The sequence below is a fragment of the Notolepis coatsorum genome, assembly GCF_963971535.1.
Source record: "Notolepis coatsorum genome assembly, chromosome: 2".
Classification (NCBI taxonomy): Eukaryota; Metazoa; Chordata; class Actinopteri; order Aulopiformes; family Paralepididae; genus Notolepis; species Notolepis coatsorum.
The window spans coordinates 130,828,699-130,851,240 of NC_140166.1; the positions used below are offsets into that span (position 1 = coordinate 130,828,699).

Consider the following 22,542-nt stretch of genomic DNA (forward strand, 5'->3'; position numbering starts at 1 on the left):
CTCCATACCCCCTCTAGTCTCCATACCCCCTCTAGTCTCCATACCCCCTCTACCCTCCATACCCCCTCTAGTCTCCATACCCCCTCTAGTCTCCATACCCCCTCTAGTCTCCATACCCCTCTAGTCTCCATACCCCTCTAGTCTCCATACCCCCTCTAGTCTCCATACCCCTCTAGTCTCCATACCCCTCTAGTCTCCATACCCCCTCTAGTCTCCATACCCCTCTAGTCTCCATACCCCCTCTAGTCTCCATACCCCTCTAGTCTCCATACCCCTCTAGTCTCCATACCCCCTCTAGTCTCCATACCCCTCTAGTCTCCATACCCCCTCTAGTCTCCATACCCCTCTAGTCTCCATACCCCTCTAGTCTCCATACCCCCTCTACCCTCCATACCCCCTCTAGTCTCCATACCCCTCTAGTCTCCATACCCCCTCTAGTCTCCATACCCCCTCTAGTCTCCATACCCCCTCTACCCTCCATACCCCCTCTAGTCTCCATACCCCCTCTAGTCTCCATACCCCCTCTAGTCTCCATACCCCCTCTAGTCTCCATACCCCCTCTAGTCTCCATACCCCCTCTAGCCTCCATACCCCCTCTAGTCTCCATACCCCTCTAGTCTCCATACCCCTCTAGTCTCCATACCCCCTCTAGTCTCCATACCCCCTCTAGTCTCCATACCCCTCTAGTCTCCATACCCCCTCTAGTCTCCATACCCCTCTAGTCTCCATACCCCCTCTAGTCTCCATACCCCTCTAGTCTCCATACCCCTCTAGTCTCCATACCCCCTCTAGTCTCCATACCCCCTCTAGTCTCCATACCCCTCTAGTCTTCATACCCCCTCTAGTCTCCATACCCCCTCTACCCTCCATACCCCTCTAGTCTTCATACCCCCTCTACCCTCCATACCCCCTCTAGTCTTCATACCCCCACTAGTCTCCATACCCCCTCTAGTCTTCATACCCCCTCTACCCTTCATACCCCCTCTAGTCTCCATACACCAAAACAAGATGCTGTTTTCTATACTTTATCAGTCGCCACGCCATGGTTGCCGGAAGAATCTTCCCTATTAATTTTCAGCATGCAGCGATTTGACGAATGTGTAGGCGTCTAAATTGTTCCACACATTCAAGTCCAGAATCTTTAGAGGTGATAGAAGTGGTTGAACATTCTGTAACTGCACAATTAGAATAACGTTAATAATAATATTAAAGGTAGGATGGTACATACAGTAACACCATTAGCCTACAACCAGCTCATTGGTTGGATGTACTCCATTCTTGTGTCACTCAGTGGCCACGTTCCCAAAAAGACTTCCCTCCAAAACCTGCATGCATCACCGGAACACGCCCACCTAGTGTGGCATTAGGAGCAGTGATTGGTCGGGAGTTGGCTACGAATATTAGTACCGTAGCTGTCATGGAAACATCACAACGCTGACGTATAAGAAGCCTCCTTTCTCAATATACAGAGGCTGAAACGTTTGTAACAAATAGCGATTACAGTAACGTGCTGAAATGTTTTTCCCCTATCTATTCAACGCAGTAAAGTAGCACGGTACCAGAATGTCACATGAATTGCGCGCTCTATACAGTATGGTGGGACAGAACCAGGCGAGTATTTATCTTCCCCATTCAGAGGACATGACCCACGTCCTCACAGAGGCAAGGTGTCCCTTCGCGGATGAATGAGGATCGATAACGGACCCTCCCCCCAGCCCCCTGTCTTCTCCCATCATCCCCCTCATCCTATACTGGACCACTCTTCCTCCCCCAGTCAATCCTTCTAGATTGATAGCGCTGTCGAAAACTGGACACATAAAAAAATATATATAATCTTTTCTCCCATCCCCCAATTTAGTCGTTCTGCCAATTCCCTTCCTGGTCCTTGTGCTGCCCTTCTGACGGTCTGGGGAGGGTATAGACTACCCTGCTGTCGGTCTGGGGAGGGTATAGACTACCCTGCTGTCGGTCTGGGGAGGGTGTAGACTACCCTGCTGTCGGTCTGGGGAGGGTGTAGACTACCACATGCCTCCTCCTCCGATACATATGGAGTCGCCAGCCGCTTCTTTTCACCTGACGGCGAGGAGTTTCACTGGGAGAGAGCGTAACGTGCGCAGAGGTTTGCGCTATCTCCCCCAGATCCCCTCCTCCCGCTGAACAGGTGTCCCGACCCCGACCAGTAGGAGTCACTGTCGCAAACGACCAGGACTCTCTCATACACTCCCACCGGCTTCCAACGCGCAAAAACACTGCCGATTGTGTTTGTAGGGTCGACTGACCGAGCCGGAGGTACCGCTGAACAGCGAGAACCTCGAGTCTCTGTGGCGCTGGTAGTCGAGCCGCTTAGACCTCTATACGCTACCCAGCCGCGCCTTAAACTGGACATAATATGTATGAGTCATATATGACGCAGGGCGGGGAGGGTGCGGCCGCTGACGACAGTCAGGAATGTCATCCCCGGTATGAGCGGACGGACGGACGGAGGGGGAAGGTGGCTTAGGTCGCTTCATTTGTTTAACAGACTTTTATCTGTAGCGCCGTACGCACAGAGATTTCTGTAACAGCCACAGATAAAAAAAAAAAAAAAAACTTTGCCTTCCCGCTAATAAAATGATCTCATAATATTAGTCTGCCAGTGGTCTCCCGAGTGTCTGGCTCCTGCCATCAAGGCTGTCCTGTCCTGATATTTACAAGGTTCCATTAATTAAGGCTGACGGGAGAGAGTGGAGGGATCCGGGGGGTTTGTGGCTGCTGTGTTTCACTGTCTGCTCTTTTAAGCTGCTTTCATTTGGACAATCGGTTCTGTGTGGGATACATTTTTTACCTTTTTTACTCTTTCTCCTTCCTGTTCATTCGTCCACCATCGATCGGGTCAAGGCTTGGAGCTTTGCCCCACATATGTAGCCTGTAGCTGCGTGTGTGTGCGCGTGCGTGTATGTATGCGTGTATGTGCGTGTATGTGTGCGCACTTTCCTTTTTGTATAATCCTCTTCTTCGTCCCTTGGTTCAGATTCTATACGGATCCCCTATGGTACCAAGCTCTCCCTGTACATGTCTAAGGATGCTGAAGGTACTACAGTAGCAGACAGTCCAACATGCATAACATACTGTATGCTCACACGCTAACAACACGCTAACAACATGCACGTGCCGCTCGCCGAGTGTCTCTGACCCTTCTTCCTGTTCCGACGACGCGGCATGTTGACCAAACGTTGATAGAATGTTAAGTGAACATTATGTCTTCCCACCCCCCACCCCCCACACCCCCACACCACCCCACACACCCCCTCCTGTCTATATAACTAACGCAGGGGGGGGTGAGAAAGGATTGCGGGGGGGGGGGGGGGGCAGGGGACAGAGAGAGAGGGAGGGGTGAGGGAGAGGGAAAAGATGCTTGGATGGAGAGAGCGTTAAAATGACAGGGGAGAGGATGAGATGCAGAGAGGAGGTATGCGTGAGAATGGGGGGGGGCATGTGTGCGAGCGAGAGATTGAGACTGAACGAGGGAGGGGGAGGGAGGGAGGGAGAGGGAGGGAGGGAGGGAGGGGGGGAGGAGAAGACACGTCTGCCGCAGCATGATTTACAGATTGCACTGTCGCCATGGAGACTTTTGTCAGTGCCCCTCTCTGCCATCCAAAGTGGTGGTCCAAATATAGGGGGGGGGGGGGGGGGTGGAAGGGGTGGAAGGGGCTCTGACAAAAAACCCTCTAACTGTCTGTATCGCCTGTCGTTTCTGCTCCTTGGGGAGGTTTTGTGTTTCGTTTGATATATAATCACATCAGTAATCTGACAAGATGCTGTTACTGATGATGGGGCTGCTGGCCACTGGTACACACACACATACACACACACGTACACACACACACACACACACACACACACACACACACACACACACACACACACGCACACACAAAGATGCTGTCACTGAGGGGGGCGCTAGCCACTGGTACACACACACACACACACACACACACACACACATACATGATGCTTTTACTGATGGGGTTGCTAGCCACTGGTACACACACACACACACATACACACACACGCGCACACACACACACGCACACACACACGCGCACACACACACATACACACACACACACACACACACACACACACACACACGCACACACACACAACATGCCACCAACCTGTGGCCAGTCAGCACACAACATGCATTACTTACTACACAGAATATGGATCGGTGCTCGGCGGAACACCCAGTCTCTCTGCCGTTCAGCTTCTCTAAATTGTTTTGTTTTTCGCCGGTGAGCTGGAATGTGACACTTCCCTCCGTCGTCGCAGAAACGCATGTGTGGAATATATCGATCCCACTGACTATATATTCCAGATTGCATTGCATGCTTCTTCTTCTTCTACTACATTTGGTTTTATCGCCATCTCTGTGTGAGTGACAGACCCGGTTCAGGAGGAAGGGCCTATAACATGGTGTACCTGTCAAAACAACAGCCGTGACCCTCCCTCTTCCTCGGTGCTGGTCTTCCCCCCCTCTGACCCACTGACATTTTAGAGAGAGAGGGGCCTTTTTTTGCGCAGTGCAGCCTCCACATTGATTCAATCCCGTAGATGTGTGTGTGTGTGTCTGTGTTTAGTATCCCAACCCGTCTCGACGGAGCGGCGTCTCGCCCGCCGAGTCACAACACTGCTCCCTGGTGGCAGAGTTAAACACTGCAGGCTGGGCACAGTGCCGCCTTGCAGGGAGACGAGACGAGACGCAATGCTGTTTCGAAAAAAAAAGGATTCAAGCAACCAATTAATTTCTCCCCAAACAGAGCTTTAATTATTGATAGTCTATGATGAATAATACATGGTCAGCTATAAATGGCTATAACTGAGTGGTCACATTACACCCAGGCCAATACGGTATAGGAATGATTAATTCATAATAAGATCACACAGTGTTTCATTAAGTGGAGCCATCAATCAGTTTAGATTGGGGTGTCACCGTTTGAGTACGGGGGTCTGAATCTGTTGTGGCGGCCAGTCCCACACAGTAGCTCCAGACTCTTAAACTAACTCCCAGTGTGTGTCTTGTGACCGTGGGGGTTTATACGCTTGTATGTTTTGGCAAAAATAACTCGGCAAAAGCGATGTTTCAAAGTGCAATATTCATAACATCGGCCGTGTTGTGTTTTGATGAATCTCTCACAAAACTGCCTTGCCTTCCTCTCTGTCTAATACCCCCCCCCCCCCCACTCGTCCATTCCTATTCTTATCTCGTGTCTCGTCCTCCTCGCCTCGCCCTCCGTCGTCCCGTTATTATCGTCCTCTCATCTCTGCCTCCCGCTCTGCGTTGTGTTTTTCTCCTCCTCCTCCTCCTCCTCCTCCTCCTCGTCTCGTGTCCCGCAGGCGAGGCGGCCTGTAAGCACGTCTTCAAGATCCCGCTGAGCAACCTGGTGGGCCGCAGCATCGAGAGGCCCCTGAAGTCCCCGCTGCTGGCGCCCTCCCCCGTCACGGTGGCCCCCTCGCCCCTCATCCCCGCCACGCACTCCACCCTCTCCCTGTCCCGCATGGAGATCAAGGAGATGGCCAGCCGCACCAGGAAGGAGCTGCTCGGTAAGGTCCACCTCACCGGCACCGTAACACCTCACATGCCCTAAAATGAACCGCAGGGCTTTCCCCAGGATTTTCAAAATGAATGAATGAATGAAAACTTTATTTAACAGATTGCAGAATGGGTACAATACAGTACGGCTCAATACACACAATTGTTAAGGGGATGCAGACCTGAGAAAGACGTTTGTCTTGTTTACATCAGGGTCTCTAAAACAAGATGGTGCTGCTGAATCACAACAAGGGGGTGGTCCGGAGGCAAAAAATAATTGCAATAAAGAAAGCCATTTGCTGTCATTTCCTGCAATGTCATTTCAATAAAATAGCAAACAAAAGTTACAAATATGTTATTTGTATTATTTGTAAGTACAGTGTATAATGTATAAGATGGCTCCAAGCTGTCACTGCTAAAGAAAACAATAAACACCATACCCACATGGTGGCGCTGGCGCGTTGTCATAGTGGCGCTGTGCCCCTATACCATTGTTTAGGGAGAGCCCTGTATAGCATTTCCGGGGGGGTGCAACAATGTAGTGCAACTACATTGTTGCACTACTACTGTTAGTGTTCCCTCGTCTCTTCTTTCCCTGTTACCTTAAACCAGGGCTCCTTAAACGTTCCCACTGTCTGAGCCAAACTGAGTGAATGAGTTCTCAATCTGGACCCTAGTCATATTCAAATATCCTGCCGCAAACGAGGCAAGTGTGTGTGGTGTTGGTGTGGCCACCTGTTCTGTCCTACTGTCTCTAACGAGGCAAGTGTGTGTGGTGTTGGTGTGTCCACCTGTTCCGTCCTACTGTCTCTAACGAGGCAAGTGTGTGTGTGGTGTGTCCACCTGTTCTGTTGTCCTACTGTCTCTAACGAGGGAAGTGTGTGTGGTGTGTCCACCTGTTCTGTCTTACTGTCTCTAACGAGGGAAGTGTGTTGGTGTGTCCACCTGTTCTGTCTTACTGTCTCTAACGAGGGAAGTGTGTTGGTGTGTCCACCTGTTCCGTCCTACTGTCTCTAACGAGGGAAGTGTGTGTTGGTGTGTCCACCTGTTCTGTCCTACTGTCTCTAACGAGGGAAGTGTGTTGGTGTGTCCACCTGTTCTGTCTTACTGTCTCTAACGAGGGAAGTGTGTGTGTGGTGTGTCCACCTGTTCTGTCTTACTGTCTCTAACGAGGGAAGTGTGTGTGTGGTGTGTCCACCTGTTCTGTCTTACTGTCTCTAACGAGGGAAGTGTGTGTGTGGTGTGTCCACCTGTTCTGTCTTACTGTCTCTAACGAGGGAAGTGTGTTGGTGTGTCCACCTGTTCTGTCTTACTGTCTCTAACGAGGGAAGTGTGTGTGTGGTGTGTCCACCTGTTCTGTCTTACTGTCACTAACGAGGGAAGTGTATGTGTGGTGTGGCCACCTGTTCTGTCTTACTGTCTCTAACGAGGGAAGTGTGTGTGGTGTGTCCACCTGTTCTGTCATACTGTCTCTAACGAGGGAAGTGTGTGTGGTGTGTCCACCTGTTCTGTCCTACTGTCTCTAACGAGGGAAGTGTGTGTTGGTGTGTCCACCTGTTCTGTCTTACTGTCTCTAACGAGGGAAGTGTGTGTGGTGTGGCCACCTGTTCTGTCACACTGTCTCTAACGAAGGAAGTGTGTGTGTGGTGTGGCCACCTGTTCCGTCCTACTGTCTCTAACGAGGGAAGTGTGTGTGTGGTGTGGCCACCTGTTCCGTCCTACTGTCTCTAACGAGGGAAGTGTGTGTGTGGTGTGTCCACCTGTTCTGTCCTACTGTCTCTAACGAGGGAAGTGTGTGTTGGTGTGTCCACCTGTTCTGTCACACTGTCTCTAACGAGGGAAGTGTGTGTGTGGTGTGTCCACCTGTTCTGTCCTACTGTCTCTAACGAGGGAAGTGTGTGTGGTGTGTCCACCTGTTCTGTCTTACTGTCTCTAACGAGGGAAGTGTGTGTGGTGTGTCCACCTGTTCTGTCCTACTGTCTCTAACGAGGGAAGTGTCTGTGGTGTGTCCACCTGTTCTGTCATACTGTCTCTAACGAGGGAAGTGTGTGTGTTGGTGTGTCCACCTGTTCCGTCCTACTGTCTCTAACGAGGGGAGTGTGTGTGTGGTGTGTCCACCTGTTCTGTCCTACTGTCTCTAACGAGGGAAGTGTGTGTGTGGTGTGGCCACCTGTTCCGTCCTACTGTCTCTAACGAGGGAAGTGTGTGTGTGGTGTGACCACCTGTTCTGTCCTACTGTCTCTAACGAGGGAAGTGTGTGTTGGTGTGTCCACCTGTTCTGTCTTACTGTCTCTAACGAGGGAAGTGTGTGTGGGTGTGTCCACCTGTTCCGTCCTACTGTCTCTAACGAGGGAAGTGTGTGTTGGTGTGTCCACCTGTTCTGTCTTACTGTCTCTAACGAGGGAAGTGTGTGTGTGGTGTGGCCACCTGTTCTGTCTTACTGTCTCTAACGAGGCAAGTGTGTGTGGTGTGTCCACCTGTTCCGTCCTACTGTCTCTAACGAGGGAAGTGTGTGTTGGTGTGTCCACCTGTTCCGTCCTACTGTCTCTAACGAGGCAAGTGTGTGTGGTGTGTCCACCTGTTCCGTCCTACTGTCTCTAACGAGGGAAGTGTGTGTGTGGTGTGTCCACCTGTTCCGTCCTACTGTCTCTAACGAGGGAAATGTGTGTGGTGTGTCCACCTGTTCCGTCCTACTGTCTCTAACGAGGGAAGTGTGTGTTGGTGTGTCCACCTGTTCTGTCTTACTGTCACTAACGAGGGAAGTGTGTGTTGGTGTGTCCACCTGTTCTGTCATACTGTCTCTAATGAGAGCTGTTACTGTGTGCTTCACTGGCCAGGTTTGACAGAGCAGCCCAGCGGGAAGTCCGACAGTGGGACGGTCAAACAGAGGAAGATGAGCAAGAAGACGACTGAGGAGGAACCCAAGGCACGGGCGATGACGTCAACCAACAGTGACAGGTATCAGCCATCGTGCCTCTGAGCCACGCCTTTCACCCCCAGTTGCTATAGCTGCCAATAGTAGAAGACGGGTTGTAAAAGAAGGTTTTGTTGAGAAGCTTCCATGTGTGTGTGTGTGTGGGTGGGTGGGTGGGTGGGTGGGTGGGTGGGTGGGTGGCAGCCAGGGCATTGCTGAAAAATAAAATAGCTTAATCATCAATTAGCTCAATCATAATTATCAGTGTCAATATCAACAACACTATCATCATTGTCGTCATCATCATTCAAACCTTTATTTAAACTCCGAGCAAACTCAGGGGACCTTAACCAGTCACTAGAACGGGTTCCATAGATAGCAAAATTTCATTCCAATAATGATGCAGTATAAGGAGGTAGCTTAACAATAAGGGCCTTAAAAATGTACAAATACCAGTGTTTGTTGCGCCTCTCCATCAGCGAGGACCAGCCAACCTTCTCATACAGGACACAGTGATGAGTGTTGTATCCAGGGACGCGGCAAGTAGGGGTGCGGCAGGGGCTGCAGCACCCCCTGCTGGCGGGGAGTGTAACTGCAACTGCAAGGTTGTTTTGGCTTTTATTCCATTGTAACCGAGGCTACTCAATGTCACAGAGCGGAGAGGCACTGCAGATTTACCCTACTCTTGGAATTCATTGCCAGATCCTCATAGGGGCGCTGTCTCGATAATGCAGTGTTATTAACAGCGTGTAGCCGACGCATGAACCGGTTGGGATTCGAATAGACGCGGCCTGGGAGTGTCAACGCTTAACTGGAAATCCGTTGGTAAAAAAATAGACGCAGCCTGGAATAGTTTTGGGACGCTGAATTCGCAGTAAAGGAATATATCTGCGGTTTCCCTGGCGTGAACAAGCCAGCAGAACTATCCGAGCCCCCGGGAGGGAGGGCGCAACAGGTGGGGTAAGCTGGGCTGTGATGTGTGCATCAAAACGGTTACATTGTTTGTCTCGCACGCTCCGCAGAGCTGAGCGTGAGAGCGTGGAGTTGGGCCGTGGTCTCCTCTAGTGAACGAGAGTGTTGGTTTACCAGAGTGGTAAACCTATGACGTTATTATTATATCACTTATCTCAGCACCCCCTCATAACACGTTTCAGACCCTGTTGAACTATCGCTCTAGCCTCTGACTCAATAGTATCCATCTGCAGAACGTCAGCCCCAGCACTCTCAGGCCCCACCCACGCTGAATGTGATTTGACCAAAGCAGAGTATACACACAGACAGTGGAGCTGTTTGCAGATAGCGAGCATTTTGACGTGTTGCGTGGTGGCGATGTCTCGCAGACAATACAACTACAAGTATAATTATATAATATATATATTTTCTAAAAAAAAAAATTATATATAAAAAAAAAAAAAATTAATCAAAAACTATCTATATCTCAGCACCCCCACTTCCTGCGGACTTCCCGCGTCCCTGGTTGTATCTATCATTAGTGATGAATCTGAGGGCAGAGTGATATACAGAGTCCAGGGATTTAATGCTTGAGGCCACAGCATGTGTCTATAAATCACGTCACCATAGTCCAGGACCGATAAGAAAACTGCTTCGACAACTCTCTTCCTACTAATCAAATGAAAGCTGGTTCTGTTTCTGTATAGGAAGCCAATTTGTCGCAACTTGGAGGCTAGCCCCTTTCGTGACTGTGATGCACGCCAACAAGGTTTGGCCGAGTGAATCCACAGTCACTTGCTCCTCAATGGGAAACCAACCTAGATTTACCATGAAGGACTGGTTCTAACTGAACTGTTCGTTATACAAGTATCACAGATACATTTCAAAGGTACTCACAGTTGCACGAGGGTTTCGAACAGAGAAACGCTAGGGTTTGAAAGCTCGGCGTTGCTAATAAACATTTTATATAATTTTTATAAACTGGTCAACACAGCTTTTTTTTCTGCACCAGGCAGCCAAATACGGAAATAACGCAGTTTTGAGCAGTGTTGACCAGTTTATAAAAATTATTTAAAATGTTTATTAGCAACGCCGAGCTTTCAAACCCTAGCGTTTCTCTGTTCGAAACCCCAGTGCAACTGTGAGTACCTTTGAAATGTATCTGTGATACTTGTATAACGAACAGTTCAGTTAGAACCAGTCCTTCATGGTAAATCTAGGTTGGTTTCCCATTGAGGAGCAAGTGACTGTGTATTCCCTCTGCCAAACCTTGTTGGCGTGCATCACAGTCACGAAAGGGGCTACTTGGAGGCAAGGTTGTCCACATGGAATTTAAATGTAAAATGCCACACACCACAATATTTACTGTATATTCAGTGACTCTCAATGCTAGAACATCATCATCATCATCATCATCATCATCATCATCATCATCATCATCATCATCCTTATGATAGATACAGATAACAGTCACGTAAGATCATGTGACTCATTCACGAACAGCGCCTTCTTCCGTCCCGTCAGGTTGGGCTCAGAGTCGGCCGACACGGACTCCGACGCGCAGCAGCAGCTTTGTTCGCCCAGCTCGGAGGCGGAGCCAGAGAGGACGGTGCTGCGAGAGGAGAGCCCGCCCCTGGCCGGCACCTTCACCCTCTCCACCTCCTTCGAGGAGGACGTCCTGGATCTAAAGTGATGACAATCCCCATCATGCACTTCTCCGCCCCGCTCTCTCCTCTTCTTTTTAAATATTTGTTTTGTCATTATTTTGTTTTTCGGTTTTAAAAGTTGCGGTTTTATTGTCATTTTGTTTTTGTTTTTCGGTCATATATCTCTGTGTTCTGGGTCCCGTCCTCCTCGGGCGTGGCGGGTGCGGTAGAAGTGGAGGAGAATGACGCGCGCTTGTTCGTTTCGTTCGTTGTTTCGAAAGCGGTTCCCACGGCCGCCGCGCGTCAGATGTCCGCGTCGCGGCAAGTAAAAAAACCCAAAGAGGCGGCGAGGTCACGTGAGGTGGCGTGGGTTCATTCAGCGTTCAGAGACAGCGGCCCGGAGAGAACCGTTTAATCCCCGACCCAAAACTGAATGTAAATCTACGCACCACCAAGGCACGACAACAACAAAAAAGAAAAAGAAAAGAATAAAAAAATATCACGATGCCCTCTTGAAGTTGCTACGGCTTAAAAAACACGTGTTGTATATTGTGTGATTATTTCCGATCCACGTTCGATTGTTGTATGATAATATGCATATTGTATGTGTGTACATCTGTTTATACGTTAAGATGCATACACATCGACGGACATGTATGCCTTTATAGATATATTATAAAAGAAAAACATTTTATTCACATATTTAGTAAATGTGTAATGTTTTATGCTCTCTCTCTCTCTCCACATCCGTTAGTCCTTCTCATTATTTCCTTCTGACTCACAGTATACAGGTAGACAGGGCTGGAGGCGAGAGTCTCCCACAAGTGCCATTCCCCAGCATTGTCCCACTAGAACTACATTCCCCAGCAGCATCGCCCCACTGAAACTACACTCCCCAGCATCGTCCCACTGAAACTACACTCCCCAGCATCGTCCCACTGAAACTACACTCCCCAGCATCGTCACACTAAAACTACATTCCCCAGCAGCATCGCCCCACTGAAACTACACTCCCCAGCATCGTCCCACTGAAACTACACTCCCCAGCATCGTCCCACTGAAACTACACTCCCCAGCATCGTCCCACTGAAACTACACTCCCCAGCATCGTCACACTAAAACTACACTCCCCAGCATCGCCCCACTGAAACTACACTCCCCAGCAGCATCGCCCCACTAAAACTACACTCCCCAGCATCGCCCCACTGAAACTACACTCCCCAGCATCGTCCCACTGAAACTACATTCCCCAGCATCGTCCCACTGAAACTACACTCCCCAGCATCGCCCCACTGAAACTACACTTCCCAGCATCGCCCCACTGAAACTACACTCCACAGCATCGCCCCACTGAAACTACACTCCCCAGCAGCATCGTCCCACTGAACTACACTCCCCAGCAGCATCATCCCACTGAAACTACATTCCCCAGCAGCATCATCCCACTGAAACTACACTTCCCAGCAGCATCGTCCCACTGAAACTACACTCCCCAGCATCGCCCCACTGAAACTACACTCCCCAGCATCGCCCCACTCAAACTACACTTCCCAGCAGCATCGTCCCACTGAAACTACACTCCCCAGCATCGTCCCACTGAACCTACACTCCCCAGCATCGCCCCACTGAAACTACACTTCCCAGCAGCATCGTCCCACTGAAACTACACTCCCCAGCATCGCCCCACTCAAACTACACTTCCCAGCAGCATCGTCCCACTGAAACTACACTTCCCAGCAGCATCGTCCCACTGAACCTACACTCCCCAGCATCGCCCCACTGAAACTACACTTCCCAGCAGCATCGTCCCACTGAAACTACACTTCCCAGCGGCCGCCGCGCTGGCGTCCTTTCACAGTAGCAGTTGCGATTGTAGTCCATGCTCGAAAATTGATTTACACCGCGGTGACCCAGAACCACATTCAATCAGCGTAGAGTTTTATAACGGAGAGACACTCTCGACGAAGCCACGTGCACTAAACACCTTGCCCATAAGAGCGAGCACACCTTAAACCTGCATGACTTTGCCTTTGCCACAAGTATCCTGTCCTGCTCAAACGGTACCTTTTTGAAACCACAGGGGTCGCGCGGGCCGTTACGCTATACAGGTGACGACCTTCGCGAACAGTAATGTGAGAAGAACGACGCCGTTGTGGAACGTGACGGGATCAGTAAAGCTTTTTTCAGTGTCGGGACGCGAGGAGGTACGATTAGCGGTCCGCAGCTCTGCGGCGGGTGAGGGGCGCTAACGGTTTGTTCTCAACCCCCCAAAGCAGCCAAGTCTAGCAGTTGCGGCTGCATTCGATTAATTTCCAATGTAGAGGAGCGTATGCAGTACTGACTGCTAGACTCGGCTGCTTTGGCGGGCGAGAACGGACCATGGCGGCCATTTGGCTGCATAAAGGTGCTTCGGAGGAAAGCGTTTGTGAGACGGCACAGCGAGGGGACAGAGGTTCTACAGAGTCCTCGTCTGACTCAGGAGAAGCTCAGTAGGAGCAGGACGTATAGTAGCCTAGTGTTATTACCAGTTACCACACCTCAAGATCTAAAAGAAATATATATATATATAAATACAAATCTCAAGTAACCTTCTGAGTCTCATATAGGACCAGCCAGAACACAACCCCCGTCAAGTATCAACGAAAGTGATCTTTGACTGACTGCTTGTAAAACTGGTCTGTCCATAAAAATAGACTCTTCTCTACAGATGATCAGATTGCGACTGTAGGCCAGTAGCCTCGGGTTGACAGGAGGAGGACCCCCTGAGAGCAGGTGGGTTTTGACCGTCACTCTGGGGCGCGAGAGCGTCACTATGGGGTGCGAGAGCGTCACTATGGGGTGCGAGAGCGTCACTCTGGGGTGTGAGAGCGTCACTATGGGGTGCGAGAGCGTCACTCTGGGGTGTGAGAGCGTCACTATGGGGTGTGAGAGCGTCACTATGGGGTGCGAGAGCGTCTCTATGGGGTGCGAGAGCGTCACTCTGGGGTGTGAGAGCGTCACGCTGGGGTGTGAGAGCGTCACGCTGGGGTGCGAGAGCGTCACTCTGGGGTGCGAGAGCGTCACTATGGGGTGTGAGAGCGTCACGCTGGGGTGTGAGAGCGTCACTATGGGGTGCGAGAGCGTCACTCTGGGGTGCGAGAGCGTCACTATGGGGTACGAGAGCGTCACTCTGGGGTGAGAGAGCGTCACTATGGGGTGTGAGAGCGTCACTATGGGGTGCGAGAGCGTCACTATGGGGTGTGAGAGCGTCACTATGGGGTGAGAGAGCGTCACTATGGGGTGCGAGAGCGTCTCTCTGGGGTGCGAGAGCGTCTCTCTGGGGTGCGAGAGCGTCACTCTGGGGTGTGAGAGCGTCTCTATGGGGTGTGAGAGCGTCACTCTGGGGTGTGAGAGCGTCTCTCTGGGGTGTGAGAGCGTCACTCTGGGGTGTGAGAGCGTCTCTCTGGGGTGTGAGAGCGTCACTCTGGGGTGTGAGAGCGTCACTATGGGGTGTGAGAGCGTCTCTATGGGGTGTGAGAGCGTCACTATGGGGTGTGAGAGCGTCACTATGGGGTGCGAGAGCGTCACTATGGGGTGTGAGAGCGTCTCTATGGGGTGTGAGAGCGTCACTATGGGGTGCGAGAGCGTCACTATGGGGTGTGAGAGCGTCTCTATGGGGTGCGAGAGCGTCACTATGGGGTGCGAGAGCATCACTATGGGGTGTGAGAGCGTCACTCTGGGGTGCGAGAGCGTCTCTATGGGGAGTGAGAGCGTCACTATGGGGTGCGAGAGCGTCACTATGGGGTGTGAGAGCGTCACTCTGGGGTGCGAGAGCGTCTCTATGGGGTGCGAGAGCGTCACTATGGGGTGTGAGAGCGTCACTATGGGGTGTGAGAGCGTCTCTATGGGGTGAGAGAGCGTCACTATGGGGTGTGAGAGCGTCACTATGGGGTGTGAGAGCGTCACTATGGGGTGTGAGAGCGTCACTATGGGGTGTGAGAGCGTCACTATGGGGTGTGAGAGCGTCACTATGGGGTGCGAGAGCGTCTCTATGGGGTGCGAGAGCGTCACTCTGGGGTGAGAGAGCGTCACTCTGGGGTGAGAGAGCGTCACTATGGGGTGAGAGAGCGTCACTATGGGGTGTGAGAGCGTCTCTATGGGGTGTGAGAGCGTCTCTATGGGGTGAGAGAGCGTCACTATGGGGTGCGAGAGCGTCACTATGGGGTGTGAGAGCGTCACTATGGGGTGAGAGAGCGTCACTATGGGGTGTGAGAGCGTCACTATGGGGTGTGAGAGCGTCTCTATGGGGTGAGAGAGCGTCTCTATGGGGTGTGAGAGCGTCACTATGGGGTGTGAGAGCGTCTCTATGGGGTGTGAGAGCGTCTCTATGGGGTGTGAGAGCGTCTCTATGGGGTGTGAGAGCGTCACTATGGGGTGCGAGAGCGTCTCTATGGGGTGTGAGAGCGTCTCTATGGGGTGCGAGAGCGTCTCTATGGGGTGCGAGAGCGTCACTATGGGGTGCGAGAGCGTCACTATGGGGTGTGAGAGCGTCACTATGCGGTGCGAGAGCGTCACTATGCGGTGCGAGAGCGTCACTATGGGGTGCGAGAGCGTCTCTATGGGGTGTGAGAGCGTCACTATGGGGTGTGAGAGCGTCACTATGGGGTGCGAGAGCGTCTCTATGGGGTGTGAGAGCGTCACTATGGGGTGCGAGAGCGTCTCTCTGGGGTGTGAGAGCGTCACTATGGGGTGAGAGAGCGTCACTATGGGGTGCGAGAGCGTCTCTCTGGGGTGTGAGAGCGTCACTATGGGGTGAGAGAGCGTCTCTATGGGGTGTGAGAGCGTCACTATGGGGTGCGAGAGCGTCACTCTGGGGTGTGAGAGCGTCACTATGGGGTGCGAGAGCGTCTCTATGGGGTGTGAGAGCGTCACTCTGGGGTGAGAGAGCGTCACTATGGGGTGTGAGAGCGTCACTATGGGGTGCGAGAGCGTCACTATGGGGTGTGAGAGCGTCACTATGGGGTGCGAGAGCGTCACTATGGGGTGTGAGAGCGTCACTATGGGGTGTGAGAGCGTCACTATGGGGTGAGAGAGCGTCACTCTGGGGTGTGAGAGCGTCTCTATGGGGTGCGAGAGCGTCACTATGGGGTGAGAGAGCGTCACTATGGGGTGCGAGAGCGTCACTCTGGGGTGTGAGAGCGTCTCTATGGGGTGCGAGAGCGTCACTATGGGGTGCGAGAGCGTCTCTATGGGGTGCGAGAGCGTCACTATGGGGTGCGAGAGCGTCACTATGGGGTGCGAGAGCGTCACTATGGGGTGAGAGAGCGTCACTATGGGGAGCGAGAGCGTCTCTATGGGGTGCGAGAGCGTCTCTATGGGGTGCGAGAGCGTCACTATGGGGTGAGAGAGCGTCACTATGGGGTGCGAGAGCGTCACTATGCGGTGCGAGAGCGTCACTATGGGGTGTGAGAGCGTCTCTGGGGTGCGAGAGCGTCACTCTGGGGTGCGAGAGCGTCTCTGGGGCAAGAGAGCGTCTCTATGGGGTGCGAGAGCGTCACTATGGGGTGCGAGAGCGTCTCTGGGGTGAGAGAGCGTCACTCTGGGCGGCTCTCGGGATGTCAGACCTTTGCATGAGCTTCTTGCTGCGCCCCCCCCCCCCCCTCTCTCCCGCGCCCGTCCTCCCGTCTCCGTCTGTCTCCGCCTGTCTCAATGTGAACCCCTTCAACACTATTACACACAACGCGGAGGGTTTAAAGAGAAAAAAAAATAAAAAGAGGGGGTGGGGGGTATATTTTTTACAAAATAAATTCTACTTGTTATTTATTATTCTGGTTCCTATAACGAGTATAGGTTACAGGGGGAGGCGCGGCAGTTTGAAGTTTGTAATACTGCTTCTATCACTTTGAACGTTATTCACGTTTCTCTCGCTCTCTCTCTCTCCTTGATTTGTCGTCGACCCCCCCCCGAGTTTTTATTTCACGTTTTCCCCCCTCCCCTTGACATTTTCGCAGTGGTTTTGTATCTGAATCAATATTTACTGTTTAGACTGTTGCTCAACCTCTCTGTGATATCAAAACGAAAGAAAAATGACAAAAAAAACACCAAGTGTCTTAAAACATTGTATCGCCATCGTTTTTAATGCCAAGTACTACTTGTAAATGGTTGTGTTTCAAATGTGGCCTCAAATGAAACTGAACTATATTATTATTATTATTATTATTATTATTATTATTATTATTATTATTATTATTATTATTATTATTATTATTTGAGCAATTATTTTAAACAAGTGCTGTAGACCACTGCTGTGAAAGTAGTAAAGTTCTGTTCATTGATATGTAATAAATATTTATGAAATTTGACCCAGTTTGGATTGTTCTTTTCTTATCGCGCTAGATCTGACATTGATGTAGGGAGTGTCCCGTCCCAATCAGATCCTAATCAGATGAATCGGTCGGCTTGATCTTAGTCAACCGAAACCTTGTTATTAAAAATGATAAGCACATCTCTCACAAGATTTAGATTTAAAGAGGGCCCTCTGCATGATTGGAAACTCAATTTTACAGATTTTGCAATTCAATCTAAGCATACTAATTTCTTTAGTCGATGCTGGCTATACATCTATATTTTAAGTAATTGAAAGATTTAGGTTATGAGATGCACCGCAGAGCTGTCGATATGGAAGCATAGACCACCGCAAAACTCCGGTATTCTGAAATCATGGGAGAGAGAGCGGGGGGAGAAAATTAATGAATGTGGATGAGAGTCTTGATCTGTTAAGATGTAGGCCCTATTTTCTGAAAAATCCCTGCCTAAAAGTACATGCCCACGTAAATGGAAGATTGCTCCACTTCTACAAGGTAAATTTGCATGTTCTTGGTATCTAGGAACATCTATGGACCTCAGGGAATGTATTCCCAGTGTCAGGAATATTGTGTCTGTTACTATGCTTGAATAAATCGTAATTTCTTTGATCAGAGATCAAGTGTACAAAAACTCTAAGCAAATGAATAAAGGGGAGATGATTTACAGCGTCTTTTGTAGATACAGTACTGAATTCTGCCATCCGGACACATGCAATTTGAATTATAATGCATTTTAATATAGAATAGCAGGCCTATAAATGACCTTATTATGGCCAAGTCATACATCTATGGATGGGGCCAAATCTCTTTCCAATGGCTGTGTTAAATCTGGATTTAGTCATTTCCTCGAATGACTACTCACTTTTCTCCGATGCAATGCACAGAGAATTCCCATCATTCAAAGAAACTCTTATTTTATAAATTATTTTAAAACATCGGTAAACAAACGTAGTGCTGAAAATATACACTTTGACTGCCGTTTTGATAGGGTTAGGGTCTTTACTCTTGGCTAGATTTGAAAAAGAAACAACATTAATTAATACGGTCTGTATTGATCAATTTAGGATGAGAACAGCAGGGTATCTTGACATTAAGTGGTTGTAGCTCCGGCTGTAGGGGTGCTGGAGACATGATCCAATAGACTTTTATACACATGAGTCTCCTGAACACGGAGAGACCAGTCCCAAGTCGATCGGCACTTTCTCGGCCGAGCTATAGTCACTTTTTCGCACCTACTCCCGAACTCCGCATGCGCAGATTGATAAACCTAGATCTCTGGACAATCCAGAGAGACTCCGTGGGCAATCTGCAGAGTTCGGGAGTAGTGCGGAAAAGTGACTATAGCTCGGCCGAGAAAGTGCCGATCGACTTCGGACTGGTCTCTCCGTGTTCAGGAGACTCAGGCGTATAAAACTCTATTGGATCATGTCTCCAGCACCCCCACAGCCGTAGCTACAACAACCACTTAATGTCAAGGCTCTCATCCACATTCATTCATTTTCTCCCCCCGCTCTCTGCTCCATGAGCTCAATGTAACGGCGGAAGTGCAGTGGTCTATAATGTGGCACCGCAGGAGGGGACGCATGAATACACCACCAAATACTCTGTTTCCCATGGTGCACCAGCTGTCCCAAATCACAGGCTGTTGTGTCTTGAGCCGGGCAGCAGGGGGCTGGCGGCTCCAACTGGGAGATGGATCAGAGGGTAGCAGGTCATCGTGACCTTCTTGACGCCATGCATCTGGTGTCTGTCACTTTGGTGTCTCTGGGAGCTGGTTAGTTCACCGTTCAAAATGTAGGGGCAGGAGGTTTGTTGTGGGTATATCCATCACAAGGAGCCATTTGGTCATATTCTTTACTAGTTTTGTGTGCGAATGAGTGTGAAATCTCTCTCTCTCTCTCTCTCTCTCTCGCTCTCTCTCTCTCTCTCTCTCTCTCTGATAGATGACTGTTGCCGGGCTCCTGTCACCTCTGAGCTGACGGTAACCTAGGTAGCTGATCACCGTCTCCATGGCGATTGATCTCTGACCTCATTCCTAGGAGAATCATCAATCTCACTGTCCTCAAAGGAGCCCTCGACTCGACACATACTTCCACTGTTACCAGGCCTTGCTGTGTCAAATATACATCCCCGGCTGTCTTTTGTCCCTCGCTGCTGGCCGCTTGCCATCGGAACGGGCAATTACTCAAAAGAAACCAGCCAAAAAGCAATTAAAACCCCATGCCCCTTAGTGAGCTTTTATTCAGGACTGGCAAAGCGCAACATTTTCAAAGTACTTTGGAAAGCCACTGCGGATTAACTTGTGATGACCTGAGCCGTCCTGTAATGAGGCATTCATATCTGATTATGCAGAAAGACGCACACAGTTCAGTCCCTCTGGGTTCGTAGAGAACACTGACCCTCCAAGCGCGGCGGGACACTTAACCCTTTCACTGCCACACGACAGAAGGTTAACACTTTACTATCACACAACCGACGGTGAAAGGGTTAACCGGCTGTTGTGTGGCAAGTGAAAGGGTTAACCTTCTGTGAATTGTCGCAGTGAAAGGGTTAACCGTTTTGGTCGTGCGGCAGTGAAAGGATTAAAGGGCTACGCCACCCAAATTAAGAACTCCAATAAGGTCTTTGCGCGGCCCAGGGATGTGAGCGTGAGCTGCTCTCCACCTGAAGCCAGGAACCAAAATACTCAAACTTGTGATGTCATCAAGTATAGGTGAGATTAGATTAAAATGTATCGTCATCAAGGGTGGCTAGGTGGTGTAGTGGGCAAGGCACTCGCCACCAGTGTGGAGACGCTAGGATTCGCGTGTTCGAATCCAGCTCTCCACATTGTTTTCAGTTTGGCTGGTCGTCCGCAGTAATACACATTGGCCGTATTACGGGGAGGGAAAAACTGAAGGGTGGGGATCGAACGTTGTGAACAAGCGACTCCTACAAGTCGGTTGGTGCGCCTGCGCAGTAGAATCAGGAAGTGTCGGGGGCAGCGTGAGCCTCCCACGCGTTACTCCTCGACACTGAGAGATCGAGCTGCGCAGGTGAAAAGATGCGACTGCTGTTACCTCAAGTACCGGAGGGGACTTGTGCTATGTATGACTTAGTCCACATTGCAGCCGGCTTGTGGGAGGCAAGAAACAGCGTTCGTGACAGGGGAGGGTTGAATTGGATGATACGAAATTGGGATGGGAGAAAATATAGAAAAATGGGAGAAAAAGTGGATCAAAAAAAAAAATGTATCGTCATCACACAGCACAAGTACAGTACAACGAAATGAGGTTTGGCATCCAACCAGAGTGCAAATGTAACAGTAAAGGTTTATGAAATATATGATATATATACCTATATATACAGGTGCAGCTCAATAAATTAGAATATCAGGGAAAAGTTATTTTATTTCAGTAATTCAATTCAAAAAGCGAAACTCTCGTAAATTATAGATTCATTACACACAAAGTGAAATATTTCAAGCCTTTATTTGTTTTAATTTTGATGATTATGTCTTACAGCTCATGAAAGCCCAAAATTCTGTATCACCAATAAAAAATAAAAATAGATGTATTTTATTTATTTATGTATTACTTTAGAAATGTCGGCCTTCTGAAAAGTATGTTCATGTATGTTCACTCAGTACTTGGTTGGGGCTCCTTTTGCACAAATGACTGCATCAATACAGCTAAATATATAGACTTTTCCACGATATTCTAATTTATTGAGCTGCACCTGTATATATATAGCTGAGACCAAGGATCACAATGGAAATAAGTCTGTGGCTTTTTTGTGCTATCCTTGATCATTTTAGGATGCATGACTTGTTTATTTTTTTTATCTACTTTTTCTCCCATTTTCAATTTTTCTCCCATCCCAATTTCGTATCGTCCAATTCTACCCTCCCCTGTCTCGAACGTTGTTAGGCCATGCCTCCCACAAGCCGGCTGCAATGTGGACTAAGCCTTACATCACGTGTCCGCTCCGGTACTCGAGGAAGCAGCAGTCGCATCTTTTCACCTGCACAGCGCGATCTCTCAGCGTCTGGGGTCTGCGTTTGGAGGGCCCGTTGCTTCCTGATTCTGCTGTGCAGGCGCACCAACCGACCTGTAGGAGTCACTGTCCACAACGTCCGATTCCCACCCATCAGCTTCCCACCCCCTGATACTGCCAATTGTATTAGTATGAACGACCAGCCAAGCTGATAGCAATGCGGAGAGCTGGGCTCGAACCCAGCGTCTCCTGCATTGGTGGTGAGCGCCTTGCCCACTGCACCACCTAGCCGCTCAGGATGCATGACTTGTTGTAACATGTAATGTATTTAAATAATTGTCAAAGTAAACTAAATATACAGTATATAATACATATATATATGTAACGGATGGTATCGTGAAGCGCAGTCAAGAAGGGCTGGGGTGAGTAGCGGTGCTATGGGTTAAACTCACTCTCACATCCTCAAAAGATGCATAGACACGGTACAAAGAAGTGAATTCACCTCTTGGTATAGCGGTCTGTGTTGTTGCGCGCGGCGTGGCAGACCGGTGTTCGAATCTCCCTCGGAGCATCGAAGTTTGAGGTGACGTTGTCACAACCGTTACATATACATATTTATACAACGGCATGCAAATTTCTCGATTCTGATTGGCTGAAACAGTCCATTTACACGTATGTATAGGGCACAATCCACGCTCCTGGTCCCAGGACCCGCCCACAACCGAATCACATCACTCTCACATCACTCCGCCGTGCGGATTCTTCGGAGAAAACAAGATGGCGGACAATAATCTTTAACAAATGGATATGTTGATAGCGTCATAACGACTAAATATAAAGCGATTCTGTCACAGCGAATGTCTTAGTCCTTTAAACAATGTTGGATGATGTAATTGATGGGTCATAGGTCATTGTAGAACAAAAGAAAAATCGCGGATTGATTGATTGATTATTTGCAAATTTATTTTACATTTCTTCTTCCTTCCCCCTGACTGCAGAGCTCACTCTCACACTGTCTGGCACACCCACACACACACACACACACACACACACACACACATACACGTACACACTCACATACACACACACACACACACACACACACACACACACGCACACACACACACACACACTCCTGTC

At 49.7% G+C, this 22,542-nt stretch overlaps 1 protein-coding gene across 1 annotated transcript in view; it reads left to right on the forward strand.

Annotated features, from left to right (window-relative positions):
- Window positions 1-13,909, forward strand: part of LOC311223524 (E3 ubiquitin-protein ligase HACE1-like) — a 74,913-nt gene extending 61,004 nt beyond the window's left edge. The window contains exons 17-20 of the mRNA XM_084308305.1: window positions 3,011-3,070; window positions 5,377-5,583; window positions 8,410-8,530; window positions 10,962-13,909. Coding sequence (XP_084164431.1) covers window positions 3,011-3,070; window positions 5,377-5,583; window positions 8,410-8,530; window positions 10,962-11,130 — 557 coding nt within the window. The 3' untranslated portion in view covers window positions 11,131-13,909. The remainder of the gene's footprint in view (window positions 1-3,010; window positions 3,071-5,376; window positions 5,584-8,409; window positions 8,531-10,961) is intronic.
- Window positions 13,910-22,542: the final 8,633 nt, after the last annotated feature.